General features: G+C 42.1%; 2 protein-coding genes and 1 long non-coding RNA gene across 6 annotated transcripts in view; all 3 read left to right on the top strand.

Annotated features, from left to right (window-relative positions):
• Positions 1–17,877, top strand: part of shdb (Src homology 2 domain containing transforming protein D, b) — a 37,385-nt gene that overhangs the window by 503 nt on the left and 19,005 nt on the right. For 2 of the 4 annotated variants that reach the window (XM_077533974.1, XM_077533970.1), the window contains exons 2-5: positions 955–1,038; positions 1,752–2,114; positions 4,897–5,047; positions 8,408–8,626. In XM_077533974.1, the coding sequence (XP_077390100.1) occupies positions 1,782–2,114; positions 4,897–5,047; positions 8,408–8,626 (703 nt within the window). In that variant the 5' untranslated portion in view covers positions 955–1,038; positions 1,752–1,781. Of the gene's footprint in view, positions 1–266; positions 333–954; positions 1,039–1,751; positions 2,115–4,896; positions 5,048–8,407; positions 8,627–17,877 lie in introns of those variants that run through there. The other 2 variants (XM_077533972.1, XM_077533973.1) reach the window with 2 other exon arrangements.
• LOC144027111 (uncharacterized) lies at positions 9,780–14,386 on the top strand. Its single transcript, XM_077534409.1, has 4 exons — positions 9,780–10,056; positions 10,208–12,553; positions 13,133–13,651; positions 14,277–14,386. The coding sequence occupies exons 2-4, from the start codon at positions 10,351–10,353 to the stop codon at positions 14,384–14,386; spliced, it is 2,832 nt and encodes a 943-aa protein (XP_077390535.1). The 5' UTR covers positions 9,780–10,056; positions 10,208–10,350.
• LOC144026885 (uncharacterized) lies at positions 16,052–16,579 on the top strand. Its single transcript, XR_013285326.1, has 2 exons — positions 16,052–16,384; positions 16,536–16,579. It is a non-coding gene; the product is annotated as an uncharacterized LOC144026885 (long non-coding RNA).

Below are 17,877 nucleotides of genomic sequence, written 5' to 3'. Positions count from 1 at the left end.
ATGATTGCAACTTTGATCGCAAGCCCTGGGGGGCAAAGTTCACCTGGCAGATGTTGCCTAAAACAAAAGGAGTGTCTCTGCCCAGCTGCTCTAGTTTAGACTGGTGTCCTTTTGACAGCATGGAAAGCTACATACCTTTTTTTTTTTTTTCTTTGTAAGTCAGCAGTATTTCTTTACGTGGGGATACCAAAGTGCTAATCGGTTACGTTGAGTTTATTTGTAAAGACTTTTTTTTTTTTTTTTTTTTTTTTTTTTTTTTTTTTTTTTTTTTTTTTTTTTTAAATCCAGCTTTTGCTGTTATTAATTGACACGTTGGAAACTTTTTACCCGAGGTATGTGCTTCCAAGTTGCAAATATTTTATCAATTGCCTACTTGTAAGGTTGTGAAAGCTCAACAATAGACACGGATCAGCTGAGCCGGGCATTTCATTTTATGATGTGAAATTGTTTTGATTTTTAAGGGTCATTTTTAGATCCGTATTTTGACAAAAGCAACATTTTTATTTATTTATTATTTGAATGTTAGTCATTTTTGTTTTCTATGCATAAAATTTGGGGTAAAATTGGAAATCAGATTTTTGGGAAAAACAATAAAATGTTACTTGAGGCCATATTGGCAAGCCGAAGGATACCAAATCTTGTCATGGATTGCACTTTTAATTTTTAATTTTTATTTTTACATTTACAGCTTGGCAACATATGTGTCCCTTTTAAGTCTTCTAATAAGTTCAAACAATACTAAACGCTTCAAGGAGTGTGTCACTTTCTGCACCTATGTCATTGAAAATTAATGTTGCCATTTAAGAACAGCCATCTGCATTTTTCATGACACAAGCAATTTCTAGCTGCTGTGGTCGTATTGTCATAAATATCAGTCGTGCCATTTGACGTAATGTATAATTAGTGTTTTACTGTAATGTAATTTAATTAACATGAAATGTTCTTGCACCAAAGGGTATCCAGCAGTTGTTGAAGATACTTTACATGTATAAAGACCAGGAACGTTGTTGAGCAGAACGATGAGGCCCCAATAATAAGGTCAGCTCAAGTGAGACTCTTTTGAATGGCATTACTATTTTTGGCCCATTTTTCCATGTTAAGAAGACAAAATTTGAACGTGAGCCTAATAGAATTGGACACACAAGCTATTAAGAACACGGTAGTCTACATCCCATGGTTCCCCGATGGGATATAATAATGTTCGGGATTGGATTAACTCATTCACTCCCAGCTGTTTTACTGGATTTTGACAGATTTTGCAAAGGCCCACAGAATATCGTGTTCTATTTGTTGTAAAAACATGGAAACTACCAAAAGAAGGTGTAGCATCTCTTCTTTCATTCGGGAAAAAAAAATAGATATTTTTACGTTTCCGTTTTGCAGCAATTAGCATTGGAATATAGCTAAGTTTAATCATTATTCACAAATCTGTTTAAAACAGTGGGGAAAAGAGTTTTTTACAACATGGCCCCGGTTGCTCTCTTATACTCTGCTGCCACCTGCTGGCCATTTTGTAATAACTACTTTTGATTTAAGCGTTGTCTTCAGTTCAGAGGCTGCATGAAAGCCTTTTGTATGCTCTAGCATAAAAAATAAAAATAAAAAACGTATAAATACGTCTTTGGGAGCAAATGAGTTAATGTTGTTTCTGCCTTGAGCGACAGAAATAGACTCCTTCCATACTCCTATTTCTCATTAAAACAAAAAATGTCATAACCTTTGTGTCCTTGTCTGCCCCGTTCCGTCTTTAGCACCATCCTGTGTTTGGAAGCAAAGCCGCCATGGCCAAGTGGCTCAAAGACTACCTGAGCTTTGGCAGCAGGAAGGTACCCCCGCAGCCTCCCACGCCGGACTACACCGAGAGCGAGATCCTAAAAGCTTACCGCCTCCAGAGGGAACTGGACTTTGAAGATCCGTACGAGGACTCGGAAAACCGGCCCAGGGCCGAATCTGGGACGTCGGAGCCGGCCACGCCCCTTTACGGCTCGCCCATGAAGTCCTCCAGCACGGATGTGAAATCTCCCAAGCACAGACTCATCAAAGTGGACTCTCAGGATCTGGGGCGGACCAAGATCCTACTTAGTGCCATCTCTTTAGATGACCAGCAAGAACCTGTAAGCATATTTACAGAGGTTACTAACGCACATTGCCACCAAAAATATCTGAAGATCTCCTAGTTGTGATCGGAAGTCGACGAAAAATTCTGGTAACCATTCACGGGCTGTATGAAATGACATGCAGGGACGGATCAGGCCCACAGGGCTCGGAGTTTGTCACCTGTGCTGACAAATGAATCTCGGGGAGGTTATGAGCGAGAGGGAGGAGTGAAGGGGGTGAAAGCACTCTCCCAATTCACTCTTGTCCCATTTACAACCGGTGTGACAGCTTTATTGATCGCACTCGGTGAGCAAATGCGTGTCACAACGATGTTTGCATAAATTGCAGCCACGTGCGCCACGCGGGTATCCAGCGGAGAAAGATGAGATAATAATTGATGGCTTGAGCAGCGTGTTGAATCAGAGGTGGTCGCCAGTCCCATGGGGTTAAACCTTTAAATAATGAATAGGGTTTGCGTTAGCGAGCTGAGGCAAGCCAACGTGAGCACGGGATATGTTGAGGACCACGTGAGGCGCTGATATTGTTGTAGTAGTAATAGTAGGGGTTTGAAAAATTGAAAAATAAAATTGGTGTTTTTTTTTTTCTCTCGTCAATATTGTGATAGCAATTTAACATGCGATTAAACCTTAACCTTAAACATTTATTGGCAAGAATATGTTATTTGTAACCTCCCTAGTCTAAACATGACATTCTTATTAATATTACATTTGTAGAATGAGTTATGAAGCAAAATTCAGCCGTTTTTATCCATCTCAGGGGGCGGCCATTTTGCCACTTGCTGTCAACTGAAGAGGACATCACAGTTGCTCAGGGTTCAGGCAACGACCAATCACAACTCGCCTATTTTTTTTTAAACTGAATTGTGATTAGTTGTTACCTGAGTCCTGCGCAACTGTGATGTCATTTTCACTCGACAGCAAGTGGCAAAATGGCCGCCTTCTGATATTTATAAAAACTGTTGAATTTTGCTGCTTAACTCATATTACACAAACACAATAGTAACCAGAATACCATATTTCGACGAGTGGGGCTACATAAAACATATTAAGATTTTTTTTTTTTTTTTTTTTTTTTTGGTTGACTTCCTCTTTAACAAACAAGGAATACATCTGTGTTGCAATAAACAATGTTCTACAGTCATGACACATAAACCTTTAGGTCTTAAATGTTAGGTTTATGCTAACTAAAGCTAACAACAGTTTTTCTACCTCAAAGCTGTTAACTTACTAAACACTTGGTGTTACATTCTTTTTAGTGTTGATTTTTTTTTTTTTTTGAAGTATAGTTGTGTTGTTGTACTATATTGAAGTGATACATTTTGACTGAGACTAGCTTCACCTATTTTTTAAGTGGAGGAAGTTACTGTATGAGAGGTGCATTAAAAAATCATAGTAGGATCACGGGATCAGAGTTTGTGCTATGTTTGAGGTTTACATGATTAAAATAGGAAATTATAAACAATCAAATCATTGTATTGTTTGTTGTCAGGACTTGATTCCTATAGAAAAGTTCATCTTGTGTAAAGAGTAAACTACTTTCAAAGTTTTGACAGCCAAAGTTAGCAAGTCGATTAACAGTGTGAATTCCATTTGATAGCTTGTTTCCCTCATTAATTTCCCAGGATCTGTGGGAAAATCTGCACTCTAATTAATACAGCAGATTCCTGTACATCGATAGACAGCACAATCAATGTGTGCGCTCGAATCTAGTTTTATTTTTAGGCTTTGAATGCGTTCAACTGGGAATTGTCAGACAGACACAGCCGAGCATTTTGCCTATGAGTGATCGTGTTTGGAAGATTGCGTGTTTGTGTGGGCGACCATATGGCTACCTCTGTCAGTGAGCCAGCAGACCACTGCCTCCCTCCTGCATTATAAAATGCTCAATGAATGCATTAGTTCCATTGTTGTCACCCCAAAACATTACCAAGTCTCTGTTGTGTCTTTCATGTGGCAACCGCGGCACAGAATATTGTCAAAGATTTTTAACCAGGAGCGCATTCGTATTGCTGCTAAATATAACATTTGCCGCCCCTTGTGACACTCTAAATGTTGTTGCAAATAAGTGTCACAATATTACCATAAAAACAACAACCAGCATCTACTTTGCATGCAAGCAATTCAGCGGGGATGTGACTGCAGTTGTTTGTCTGGCAGCATTCATAAGCAAGGATGTTTTTTATTTTTTATACACTATTTACACTGTTCAGTTAATCAGTCAGCCATTTTCACTGAAGCAACCCCCTTCACTCCCGGCTGTTTTACCTGATTTTGACTGATTCTGCAAGGCCCACAGAATATTGTGTTCTATTGCTATAAAAACATGGAACATACCAAAGGAAAGATTAGAGTCTCTTCTTTCATCATGGAAAAAAAAGTATATTTGTATCTGTTTCCGTTTTGTATCAATCAGTATTAGAATATCGCTAACTTTCAAAATTATTCACATTCCTGGTGAAAACACTGACAAAAAGAGCTTGTTGCAACATGGCCCTGGCTGATCTCTTATACTCTGCTGCCACCTGCTGAATGTTTTACCATTGCTTTAAGTCAGCTTTTCATGTCAAAAGCCGCATCAAAGCCTTTTTTATGCTCTTTGATTTAAAAAAACGTATAAATACGTTTTTGGGAGTGAAGGACAGACTATTAAAACGTATTTACATGTTTTTGTGTTTGAATGAGTTAAGAGTATCCAAAGTCATTTAATGCACTATACTGTATTCTATTTATAAATATGTATGTATAAATAAGTTTGTGTGGTTTGCGTTTGACTTTTCAGGCAGTGCCGTCTGCACCACTGGCAGGGGACACTGATTATTCGGACCCCTTTGATGTTCGCATGGACCATCGTCCAGAACCAGATGTTCGACCAGTTCCCTCAGAAAACAATGGCTACATGGAACCTTATGAGGCCCAGCGAGTCATAACAGGTGAGTGGAGCGATCGCTATGGTGACATCGGACTCTTTATGACTTTGAAGTTCTATTTAAGAATTCTACAAATTGCTGTTATAATTCAAATCCTGGACAAAATCATACAACGCTGTACATAACTTGTAGCCATTAAACAGTTGTTTCATTATAATACTCATACTGTGTTTTATGTGCTGCTATTTTCATTTGTAAAATAATGAATGCAAGTTGCCATTCAAGATTTTTTTTCTCAAGGCATTGGCTGTTGTTTTGCATAATGATTTCCTTTTTGTCTATGCATCACTGTGTGTCCCTTTGGAGTTTTCCACCGCCGGCCCTCCCTCCTCCCCTGTGGTTTCCCCCCTGCATCATCTCACTCGCATCTACCGTTTTCCATTTGTTTCTCCTCCTGTAACATCTCTGTCTGGCTCTTCCCAGCATCCCTTCCCTGCCCTGTCCCAGTCATTTAGTGTAAAAGTGCTCCCGCCGCGAGCACCGCTTCCCGCCTCCCTCCTCCTCTTTCCTTGTTCGTCTATCTGGCTTCATCTTGAGGGCTCTCCTCGACCCCTCGGGGGAGTCTGGATGTCTCGGTAATCTGTCTTTTAGCAAATTATTGCCTTGCCCTCTCTATGATGCGACTGGCATCTTTGGTGGTCGAATGCGCTTATAATCTCGATTATTTAATGAATTTCCTCTGCAGATGGGAGGTAATCTGTTCATGTAGCAGCTGGATTGAGACAATGACGAGAGATGAGAATTGCAGAAGTGATTGAGTGTATAGACAATCGTTTGCTCAGCTTTTGATATGTGACCTTTTGTTTGTCTTTTGACAGCTTTTGTCAGGCTGTCACTGACTCTAAGGTTAAGTGTGTTCCAACGGTACTTGTAGGATTGATAGCTAGTTGCAGTTTTTGTTTGGAACATGTTCACATGTTTGTTTTATAGCTCTACTTTGATATGTGCTGAGGTTGAATCCACAAAAACGCAGACATAAATAAGATTTTAACTATTCACATTGAGAGGCGTGGAACAAACTTGACTAGACGAGAACCAATGAGAGTTGCACAGAGGAACAGAGGTAATAATCCGACAAAAACATACACTTCTCAGAACATACACTTCTCAGACCACCTTATATAGACAACGAATCAATCTGATTGGCTGTGGCTAGACAAGTGGGTAACACGACTGACATGGTATTATCTGATTGGCTGTTGACCAAAGAAAGAGATTAAAGATTCCTGCCATCACATAACTTCTGACATCACATAGCTTAAGACCAGTTGAAACTAGATGCTGGTTACATCAGTTCAAAACAGACACTTGACCTCACGGTCGTGACCCAAACAAAAAATCAGTACATCTGTGCATTTGTGGAAGCAGCTTGAATTTGTCCAGTGCACAGACTTACTGTATGTATGGATGGACGAACAATGCCGCTTCCTTGCCGTCGGGAGAAGTTAAGCCACCGGCAGCCATCACGGTAAACCTGCCTAACTTTAATACATTGATTTTTTTTTACACGGTGTTTTCATGTTATTGTCTGTCTCTGTAATGAAAATGCCTCAGTGTATTGCACGCGGTTGTACCAACAAATCTGTGAGAAGTGCTACATGCACATTTCATTATTAAGAATATGATTTTAAATTTTCTTCAAGATGGTATAAATTCGAATGCTACTCTGAGAAGTTTGTTCTTTTAGAGGCTCATGCACTGGCAACTATTTTCAGGGGAAAAAAATAACATAAGTTGCCAGTAAAAGTGGCATTGTAGATGGCTGCCCACTGACTTCAGCCTTGAGGAGTCTATTCATAAACAACTCAATCAATCAACTCAATGAGAGTCTTTTGGAGCAATGGACAAATTCCACATGATGCAAATTCTTGTTAAAAGTTGAGTTGCCCTTTTTTTCTAAAATTAGAACTCATTAACTGCCAGTCCAATAAAATTGGAACTTTGACGTCTTTAGCCGTCAATGGCAGTGAATGAGTTAACTCATTCATGACTTATTCTGTAATATGAATTATACACGGATAAATTGTACCTTATGCCATCTAGTTAAAAGAACACTTAATACTGGCATAGATAGATGAACAAAGATACACACTAATGTGCCATGTCATAGTAGTGAATCACTGCTGTCGGTGTCACGTCAGGTGTCCCAATACTCGTATTCATCTGCGTGCTCTTTAGACTTCCACAAAAGAAAATGGAACTGGTATCCCAATTCTTCAGGTCTTCAGTCTTGAATTGTTCTTACATGCATCTTCATACCTCAGCCTCCCTCGGTCCTCAGCCTCGCTCACCTTTTCTGTCAGATTTCCATTTTCTCTCCCCCTGTGCGCTTGTGTTTCCCGCCATCATGCTTCCAATGAATTTCTCATTTTATTCCCTATAAGCCTGTTTTCATCTCTCCGCCTTCATCTTCGCCATCTCCCGGCGGCCTCGCTGACACCTCGGGTTCCCGGCGCAGGTAGAGCAGCTTTTCGGCGCCGCCGCTCTTCTGTCGCCATGACTTAACATCAAACGCTGACAGATCCCCCACATGCGTGCTCAACAATCCCACCTCCCCGCCCACCCTCCTGCTTTGCTTGCTCCTCACCCTCCTCCTCCTCCTCCTCCTAGCCTCCTGTTATTGCCTTGCTCCTCTGCTCTCCCTCCATTTTCCTTCTTCTTCACAGCCTCAGGGCCTTTCCCCAGGGCCTCCATTTGGTCGCCATGGTGACTACCAGGCAGCCCGATGGTAGCGTCTTGGTGTGAAAGTTGAAGTTTTTCACCGCCTTTCACAATTAAACGGTTCTGTTTCATCCTCTTAGGTGTGCCTATTTTTTTTTTTTTTTTTTTTTTTACTTTAATTTTTTTTCTACCACCTGTTCTTAAAAGGGTACATTTTTTTTTAGGTCATCAGATATAAAGCACCATTAGTGGTTCCTGTTGATGAGATGCAAGAATCTGATTAACTTTTCTCGCTTGCGTCAATAATCCGTTTTATCCCAAAGCCATATTTGACTCCAAGAAATATTCCTCAGTAGGGACCTACTGAGAAAGTGATGAGATTTTTTCCACGGGGGAACAAGGGCGCCGTTGCGAGCGGCGCTCGGATGCTGCAGGGGGTCGTGCGGGATGAGTGGAAGGGGTTGGGCGCGTGCGCCTTTTATGCTACTCAGCAACGGTGCCCGAAGCCTTGTTAAGCCGCGATATGAGATTCTGAACCCTGCCGCAAGCTGCGCAAACATCATTCGTCCCGCTCTTTTAATTCTAGTCATGTCAGCGCTCAACAGGCGCTCTCGGTACCAAACAATAGCAGTGTTAATATTATCGCGGCTGTGATCCTCAGCGCGCTCCGACCTGAGTCGTTTTTTGCATCTGCTTTGATAGAGCTGCAGCGTGGCCCTGGTGGACGGTCACGGGGCGGGCTGCAGCTGTACGACACCCCTTATGAAGACGGGCGAGGCCAACGTCCGGGTTTCACGTTCGGAGAAGCTCAGGAGGAGGGCAAGGAGGGCAGCAGGCTGCCGCAAGACGACGAGAGACCGGCGGACGAGTATGACCAACCCTGGGAGTGGAAGAAAGATCACATCTCCAAAGCTTTTGCAGGTACAATTCTGGAATTTTAACTCATTCACTCCCAGACATATTCACTGAAGCGACACCAGTTCACTCCTGGCTGCTTTACTGGATTTTGCAAGGCCCACAGAATATTGTGTTCTATTGCTATAAAAACATGGAACCTACCAAAAGAAAGATTTAGAGTCTCTTCTTTCATCAGGAAAACAAGTATACTTCTATCCGTTTCTGTTTGGCAGCAATTAGGATTAGAATATAGCTAAGTTTCATCATTATTCACAAATGTTTAAAACTGTGAGAAAAACAGCTTGTTGCAACATGGCCCTGGCTGATCTCTTATACTCTGCTGCCATCTGCTGGCTGTTTTTATAATTGCTACCATTGCTGGAACCGTTCTCTTCAGTTCAGAGGCTGCATCAAAGCCTTCTGTATGCTCTATCATAAAATAAATAAATACATACATAAATAAATAAATACATAAACGGATAAATCCGTCTTTGGTCACTGGTAATACTTAAAATAGAACGTATTTATACGTTTTTGGCAGCAAATGAGTTAAAGGTGATAAGTAAAAGGAAAAACAGAAATCACATTTACTAGGTTGGATTTCACTTCAACTAGGTGGAGCTGCAAGTGATTTAGGCCCAGTGTTTTTCTTGCCTAAGTGGGTTACAGATGAAGTCAGGAAGTATGAGTGCAGTTCATACAATATGTGGTGCTGATACTAAATATAATAAGTAGGCTTTACACAATCAAGATTTTTGGGGCCGGTTTGATCACAAGATTGAGCAATATGTCTATTTAAATTACTTGTTTATTTACCCATGACATCATTTATTAATATTTTTTGCTATCTGAAATGAATGTGAATAACGTATACAAAAATGAATTGTTAGTTGATTTTTCATTGTCTTGGTTAATCAATGAAAGAAATATGCTGCAATGTCCATTCTTGGTTGCGATGCTCTTATAATAGAGAATCATCCATCATTCTGAAGAAGCAAAACAACCAATCAATAGCTACACGCGCATAAAGTGCAAGGGTTCTCCAAATCTTTTTCATCATGGGACTGTTCCATAGAATTGGAGATTGTGTAGTGTGAGCGGTCGAGTCAACTCTCATAATGAGCACTTTAGGAGGACTGGAAGCTGCCAGGGACACTGTGTTGCCTCCACGGCTTTTTTGATGTAAATTAGTTTATTGCTTTAAATTGTAATGTTAAAAATATATATTCATGTTCGTTATATAAAAAGGATTTTTGTTTGGATTGTAATTAACAATTTGATTTGTGTTAGAAGGAAAATAGTATCGTTTAACATATTTCCGGTTTTTGATGTCGTACTTCCGGTTTTCGATGACGTACTTCCGGGACGCCATCTTGCACGAACAGAGACAACACATGGGCCGAGCCTAAACACTATCTAGCGCCATCCACGTAGAATTGTCAGGCAGGAATGCCGTAAGTTTCATTTTATTATACTTTGTACTTGCTAGCATGGATATTAATGTTTATTTTCATCGAATCATCGTTGTGATGAGATCGATGCACCTTGTTTTCTTTGTGTTGACGTTACAGTGTGGCGATTGGCTTGGTGTTTTTGTGTTTACAGTTTTCACCACATGCTTATGAAGACAATTAAACGCTGCAACTCCACTCCAGGGTCTTCATTTGTGGTTTAGCTTGGTGTCACCAACATCTCTGTTGAAAACACTACAGTGAAAAGGCATTATTCGATGATTCTTCGTGGTCAAAATGGCTTTCAGTAACAGGTCCGTTCGCAGTTCCAGGACAGGCCACTCATCTGCATCAGTGGTAAGCGCTGCCCAGGCTCGAGCCAAAGCGGAGGCTGCTAAGGTGAGAGCGTCGTATGCAACCAAAGAAGCACAGTTGAAGGTGGAAAAGGCACGAAGTGAGTTGGAAAAGGCCAAACTCGATGCAGAATTAGAAGTGTTGACACTACATAAGGAAGCTGATGCTGCCGTAGCTGAAGCAAAAGTGCTTGAGGAAGCGGAAGCAATCCAAGAAGACTCCGAAAGCAGACAATCACTAGCAGAAAAAGAAAAAATTAAACGCACAAGTGAATACGTGCAATCCCAAATAGACAATGAACAGTCTCCACGCCTTCAAGATTTACCATCTTCCTCTCGCCAACGAGTAAGCTCACCCACCACATTTGTGACATGGCATCAGGCCGATGAAGACAATTTAGAGCTCCCTCCAGTCAGCTCCGAACCAAAGCTTACAAAGGACATTGTTACTGCTCTAACTAATCACAACATATCCAAACATGATAGAGGCGAAACAAAACGCAAATTAGACGAAACAAATTACTCTCTCAACCCATTCAGCACACCATTTACGCCACAATGTCCCACCCCAGCCAGCATCTCACAGCGAGATGAGCCATTTGCCCAGTATATGGCGCGGCGTGATCTGATAACTTCAGGCCTTTATCAGTTCGACGATAGACCAGAGAATTACAGAGCATGGTACTCTTCATTTACTGGTGCAACAGCTGAAGTTCAACTTAGTCCTACTCAGCTGCTAGATCTGATGACAAAATGGTTAGGGAAAGAGTCAAGCGAACAGGTGAAACGCATTCGTTCAGTATACGTCAACAACCCCTTGTTCGCTTTGCGTAAAGCATGGGAGAGACTGAATGAATGTTACGCAGCACCCGAGATAATTGAAAAGTCACTTTTCAACCGATTAGACAGTTTTCCAAAAATAACAGCCAAAGACAACGTCATGTTGCGTGAGCTAGGAGACCTGCTGCAAGAGATTCAAGGTGCCAAGGAAGATGGATACCTCCCTGGTCTGCTATTTCTAGATACATCTCGTGGAATTGGACCAGTAGTAGACAAACTCCCATATGGACTTCAAGAAAGGTGGATGTCCCACGGCTCTCAGTATAAAGAGGAAAATCAAGGCTGCTTCCCACCTTTTGAATATTTTTGCAAATTCATATGCAAAGAGGCAAAAAAGCGCAATGATCCCAGTTTTAACCAACATAACAGCCAAATACAGCTCAAATCAGAAAAGGGGAACTTTAAGAGTAGTAAACAGATTGCTGTACACAAAACCGATATTTCACCCCTTAAAGACCTTGACAAGAACTGCCCACTGCATAATAAGCCTCATCGACTCGAAAATTGCAGAACATTTAGGAAAAAACCACATGAGGAGAGAAAAGCCTTCCTTAAAGAGAGAGGAATATGCTTTAAATGCTGCGCTTCGGACACTCATCTTGCAAAGGACTGTCAGTCTACAGTAAAGTGCTCTGAATGTAATCGTACCAGTCATGTCACAGCCATGCACTATGGTCCTTCATCACAGACTAACGAGGCTCCTCCACTGGCTCAAGAGAATGGCGGGGAGGAAGAAAAGGTAGTGGACGTCACAACAAGCTGCACAGACGTGTGCGGTCTAGGCCAGCTAGGTCGTTCATGTTCCAAAATATGTCTCGCACGGGTGTACCCCAAAGGTCACAAGAACAAGGCTATCAAAGCTTACGTGATATTAGATGATCAGAGTAACCGTTCCTTAGCCAGAACAGAGTTTTTCGAAATTTTCAACATTAAAAACGAGCCGTTGTCTTACAACCTTAAAACATGCTCTGGTATTGTTGAAACGTGGGGCAAAATGGCGGAAGGTTTTCAAATTGAGTCACTGGATGGGTCAGTAGTTGTCCCTTTACCACCGCTCATTGAGTGTCAAGACATTCCCAACAACAGGAGTGAAATTCCAACTCCGGGTGCAGTGCTACACCAGCCACACCTCCAGTCCATAGCAAAGTACATCCCAGAACTTGACCCTAACGCCGAAATACTTCTGCTATTAGGACGTGACATTTTACAGGCACATAAGGTCAGGCAGAGAATTAATGGCCCTCACAATGCGCCATTCGCCCAACGCTTAGATTTAGGCTGGGTCGTCGTCGGAGAGGTGTGCTTAGGTAAACTGCACAAGCCAACAGTTAGTTCTTTCAAAACAGTTGTACTGGAAAATGGTCGCCCTACTATTTTTGAACCATGCAACAGTCTTGTTCAACTGAAGGAAACACACCACACAAACAGGTCAAGAACGGCACCTGAACAGACGCTAGGACAAACAGTGTTCAACAGGACGGAAAATGACAACAAACCAGCTCTCTCAATTCAGGACACACTCTTCCTAAAAATCATGGACGATGCTATGTGCAGAGATGAAGATAACAGCTGGGTCGCCCCACTTCCTTTTAAAAATCCTCGCCGGCAACTGCCAAACAACAAGGAACAGGCCATCGGTAGATTCTCATCCCTAAGACGTAACTTAAGCAGGAAACCTGAAATGCAGGAACAATATGTGACATTCATGGAAAAGATCTTCTCCAATGACCATGCTGAAATAGCACCTTCACTAAACGAAGGGGAAGAGTGCTGGTATCTTCCCACATTTGGAGTGTATCACCCACAAAAAAAGAATCAAATCAGGGTTGTTTTCGATTCAAGTGCCCAGTTTGCCGGTGTCTCGCTCAACAATGTTCTCCTTACAGGCCCCGACTTGAATAATACGCTGATTGGGGTATTGCTCCGCTTTCGGAAAGGGAGCATTGCTGTAATGGCCGATATACAGCAAATGTTTCACTGTTTTAGGGTTCAAGAAGACCACCGCAACTTCCTTCGCTTTCTGTGGCACAAGGACAATGACGTGAATAAGGAAGTAATCGATTATCGAATGAAAGTCCATGTATTTGGCAACTCGCCATCTCCAGCCGTAGCTGTTTACGGACTACGCAAGGCCATCTGCGCAGGAGCAAAGGACCATGGTGCCGACACTGTCAATTTCGTGTGGAGGCACTTTTATGTAGATGATGGCTTGATCTCTGTATCCTCCCCAGCAGAGGCGATAGACTTGCTTCGAAGAACTCAAGCTTCACTTGCTGAATCCAACCTGCGCTTGCACAAGTTCGCTTCTAACTCACCTGAAGTCATGCAAGCCTTTAGTCCCGAAGATTGTGCACCATCTGCAAAGGACTTGAATTTAGATGATGACGAAATGCAATCACAGCGAAGTCTTGGCCTCATTTGGGAGACAAAGACAGACACATTCACTTACTCAGTTACTACTACAACCAAACCGTTCACTCGACGGGGTGTACTATCGACTGTCAACAGTATTTTTGATCCACTTGGTCTATTAGCACCATTCACGATTCAAGGACGAGCTCTCCTCAGAGAGCTCACTGCAGAATGTTCAGATTGGGACACACCACTCCCAGAGGTCAAACAAAGCAAGTGGGAGACATGGAGAAATTCTCTTCAGGACTTGAAGGAATTGCATGTCCCTAGAGCTTTCACATGCACCTCACTCAGTACAGCAACCCGCAGAGAACTTTGTCTATTTGCAGATGCTTCAACTAAGGCGATAGGAGCTGTAGCTTATTTAAAAGCAGTACAGACAAATGGCGAAGTACAAGTCGGATTCATAATGGGAAAAGCCAAGCTTGCTCCCCTGTCAGGGCCGACAATACCAAGGCTCGAATTATGTGCTGCAGTCTTGGCAGTAGAAATGGCTGATCTCATCAAGGAAGAGATGGACTTGCGTTTTGATGCAGTGCATTTCTATACAGACAGTAAGGTAGTGCTGGGCTATATATGTAACATGTCAAAAAGGTTCTACACATATGTCCACAACAGAGTACAGCGGATTCATCAATCGTCAAAACCCGAACAATGGCACTATGTGCGCACTGAGGAAAACCCAGCAGACCATGCATCCAGGTCCTTGTCAGCAGCTCAACTGGTAAAGTCCACATGGTTCACCGGACCAGTCTTCATCCACCGTCCTCCCACAAGGACAACACAAGTAAGTGGAATGTTTGACTTGATTGAACCAGGAAAAGATTGCGAAATAAAGCCAGAAGTTAAATCGTACGTCACATACCTCCAACCGCTCATCACTAAACATTTTGAGCACTTTTCAACATTTAAGTCCTTGGTCAGAGCAACTGCAAATCTTATCCACATGGCAAAATCCTTCAACGGCACTAACCTAAACAGTGAATGCAACGGCTGGCACAAATGCCATATACCTCGAACAACCGATGAGATGGCTCAGGCAAAAAACTTCATCCTCAAAGAGACACAAAAGGCTCATTTTGAGAAAGAGCTTTCTGCAATGGCTGCCAGGAAGCCAATGCCAAAACAAAGCTCCTTACAAAAACTCAACCCAATCTTACAGAATGGTCTAATTTCTGTTGGAGGTCGACTCAAACACTCAGAAATAGATAACTTGGAAAAAAGCCCTGTCATCCTTCCCAAAGGCAGTTACGTTTCTCTCTTGCTCACTCGTCACTACCATGAGCAAGTGAAGCACCAAGGTCGTCACCTGACGGAAGGAGCAATTAGATCTGCTGGACTTTGGATTTTAGGTGGCAAAAGACTAGTCAATTCAGTAATCCACAACTGCGTAACATGCCGCAAATTACGTGGTAAACAAGAACAACAGTACATGGCGGACCTTCCACCAGAACGACTCAAAGCCTGTCCTCCCTTTACCTACGTTGGCCTCGATGTCTTCGGGCCTTGGTCCATAACTACCAGACGCACCAGGGGCGGGCAAGCTGAAAGCAAACGGTGGGCCCTCGTGTTTGCCTGTATGAGCTCGAGAGCTGTACACATTGAGGTGATCGAATCTCTAGACACATCTAGCTGTATAAATGCCCTCCGTCGTTTCTTTGCACTAAGAGGTCCCGCAAAACAGTTGTTTTCTGATCGTGGCACCAATTTCATTGGCGCTTCAAAGGAATTAAGAAAGGATAATTCCATGCAACAGTACCTAACCGACCAGGATTGTAGATGGGAATTCAATCCGCCACACGCCTCCCATATGGGAGGATCTTGGGAGCGCATGATTGGCACCGCCCGAAGAATTTTGGACTCAATGCTCCTCCAAAATAAAGTGCAACTGACGCATGAAGTGCTGTGTACACTCATGGCCGAAATCACAGCCATTATCAATGCTAGGCCACTTCTTCCAGTTTCGTCTGATCCAGAGAACCCCTTCATCCTATCTCCGTCGATGCTCATTACGCAGAAATCTTGCCTGTTACCCCCACCTGGAGACTTCATGGACAAAGACCTGTATACCAAGCAGTGGAGACGGGTTCAAGCTCTTGCCAATCAGTTCTGGACACGCTGGAGGCGAGAATATTTGCCCACATTGCAACAAAGACAAAAATGGACTGAGTCTCGCAGAAATCTACAGGTCAATGATCTAGTGCTGCTTAAGGATAAGCAGGTCACAAGAAACAGTTGGCCCCTGGCAAGAGTCACCGCCACATTCCCGAGCAAAGACAAACGAGTGAGAAAGATTGAGGTAAAGGCGTGGGACCAAGGCAATCTAAAGACTTTTATCCGACCAGTGACAGAAGTGATTCTTCTTCTGCAAAAGGACTTGAATGTGTAATGTTTTGAGTATAGTGGCCTCGAGAGGCCAGGCGGGGAGTGTGTTGCCTCCACGGCTTTTTTGATGTAAATTAGTTTATTGCTTTAAATTGTAATGTTAAAAATATATATTCATGTTCGTTATATAAAAAGGATTTTTGTTTGGATTGTAATTAACAATTTGATTTGTGTTAGAAGGAAAATAGTATCGTTTAACATATTTCCGGTTTTTGATGTCGTACTTCCGGTTTTCGATGACGTACTTCCGGGACGCCATCTTGCACGAACAGAGACAACACATGGGCCGAGCCTAAACACTATCTAGCGCCATCCACGTAGAATTGTCAGGCAGGAATGCCGTAAGTTTCATTTTATTATACTTTGTACTTGCTAGCATGGATATTAATGTTTATTTTCATCGAATCATCGTTGTGATGAGATCGATGCACCTTGTTTTCTTTGTGTTGACGTTACAGTGTGGCGATTGGCTTGGTGTTTTTGTGTTTACAGTTTTCACCACATGCTTATGAAGACAATTAAACGCTGCAACTCCACTCCAGGGTCTTCATTTGTGGTTTAGCTTGGTGTCACCAACATCTCTGTTGAAAACACTACAGACACAGTGAAAATTCTTTCCTAATTGTCCCGGACTTCTCAAGCTACAACAAATGCTTGATGCAAGAAACGGAGACTGATGTGACCTTCATGGTCTCAGCCCTCTCAAACGACACATCTGTCTTCCTTTATTCTCTTTAAACAACTCTGAGTGAATATTGATTTCTTTCTCTTTACACATGAAGTCCGAAAGTCACGACAACCTTTGGGTTGATGTTCAGTCATGAGGGACACAAGGGTTTATTTTCTGCAAAAGGAAATTGGGGAATGTAGAAAATATTTACTCAAATGTTCTAATGAGCTGAATATTTGATGTTTTATGTTTTTGAAATGTGGAAATTTAGCATAACATTAATGAGAAGATGCCTGGCGGTATATATTTGTTGTCACTTGTGTTATTGGGACGGATGGAATGTAACGGAGGAATTCAGTCCCCCAAAGTGGATCAGTGTTAACCGTCAGAGGCCAAGCCGGCTTAATTGAGCCGCATCTTCAAGTCAGCAAGGTCAAGGTGATGGGATAATAAATCAACCGTGCCTCGTCGGCACTCTGCTCCGTTCCCACTACCCAAGCCCACCCCCGAGTGTGTACGAGAGCCTCCCACCCCCCACTTAATTACATGTCTACATGTGCATGACCGATCCAGTTTTAATTAGTCACACTGAGAGCGGCTGCAGCCCTGTTGGTGCTAAAATCACATTACCAGATGAAAAAATTTACACAAAAACCTATTCTCCAGCCACATTGTTTTTTTTGTTGTTGTTTTGTTGTTGTTGTTTTTTTGTTTGTTTTTTTTGTTTTTTGTTTTTTGTTTTTTTGTTTTGCCTCTGCTCTATCCAAGATTTAAGTAATTTTCTTTTCTTTTTTTTTTTTAATAATATACTTACTAATTCTTTGCCTAATAGAATGGAGAGTCACTGATGCACTTTTAATATTTTGTTTTGACAGAATACAGACACTTTTTAGTATATATTTTTTTTTTAAACACAGAAAACAACAACACAGAAAACAAAAACACAGTATTATTTACATACACTCACCAACATCACGTCACCCCGTCCCGCCCCACATCTCGAACCCGCCATGCACCAAGCGACACGGCCAAATTCGACTCAACTGGACAATCGCGGACAATGTGTTGAGGCTTGTCATATACAGAACTGCATAGTGGTTTTTCTAACCAGAAGAAACCTGACGCAATTGTCAAAGAAGACACATTTTGCCCTGGCCGCTCTAG

The sequence above is a fragment of the Festucalex cinctus genome, chromosome 10 (assembly GCF_051991245.1).
Source record: "Festucalex cinctus isolate MCC-2025b chromosome 10, RoL_Fcin_1.0, whole genome shotgun sequence".
Taxonomy (NCBI): domain Eukaryota; kingdom Metazoa; phylum Chordata; class Actinopteri; order Syngnathiformes; family Syngnathidae; genus Festucalex; species Festucalex cinctus.
This window is presented reverse-complemented; position numbering and strand designations above follow the sequence as displayed.

Coding starts and splice junctions, on each gene's coding strand:
- LOC144027111 (XM_077534409.1), top strand. CDS start 10,351: ATGGCTTTCAGTAACAGGTCCGTTCGCAGTTCCAGGACAGGCCACTCA. Junction 12,554..13,132: donor CGTCGGAGAGGTGTGCTTAG/GTAAACTGCACA, acceptor TTCTCCTTACAG/GCCCCGACTTGAATAATACG. Junction 13,652..14,276: donor CGAAATGCAATCACAGCGAA/GTCTTGGCCTCA, acceptor TGTCCACAACAG/AGTACAGCGGATTCATCAAT.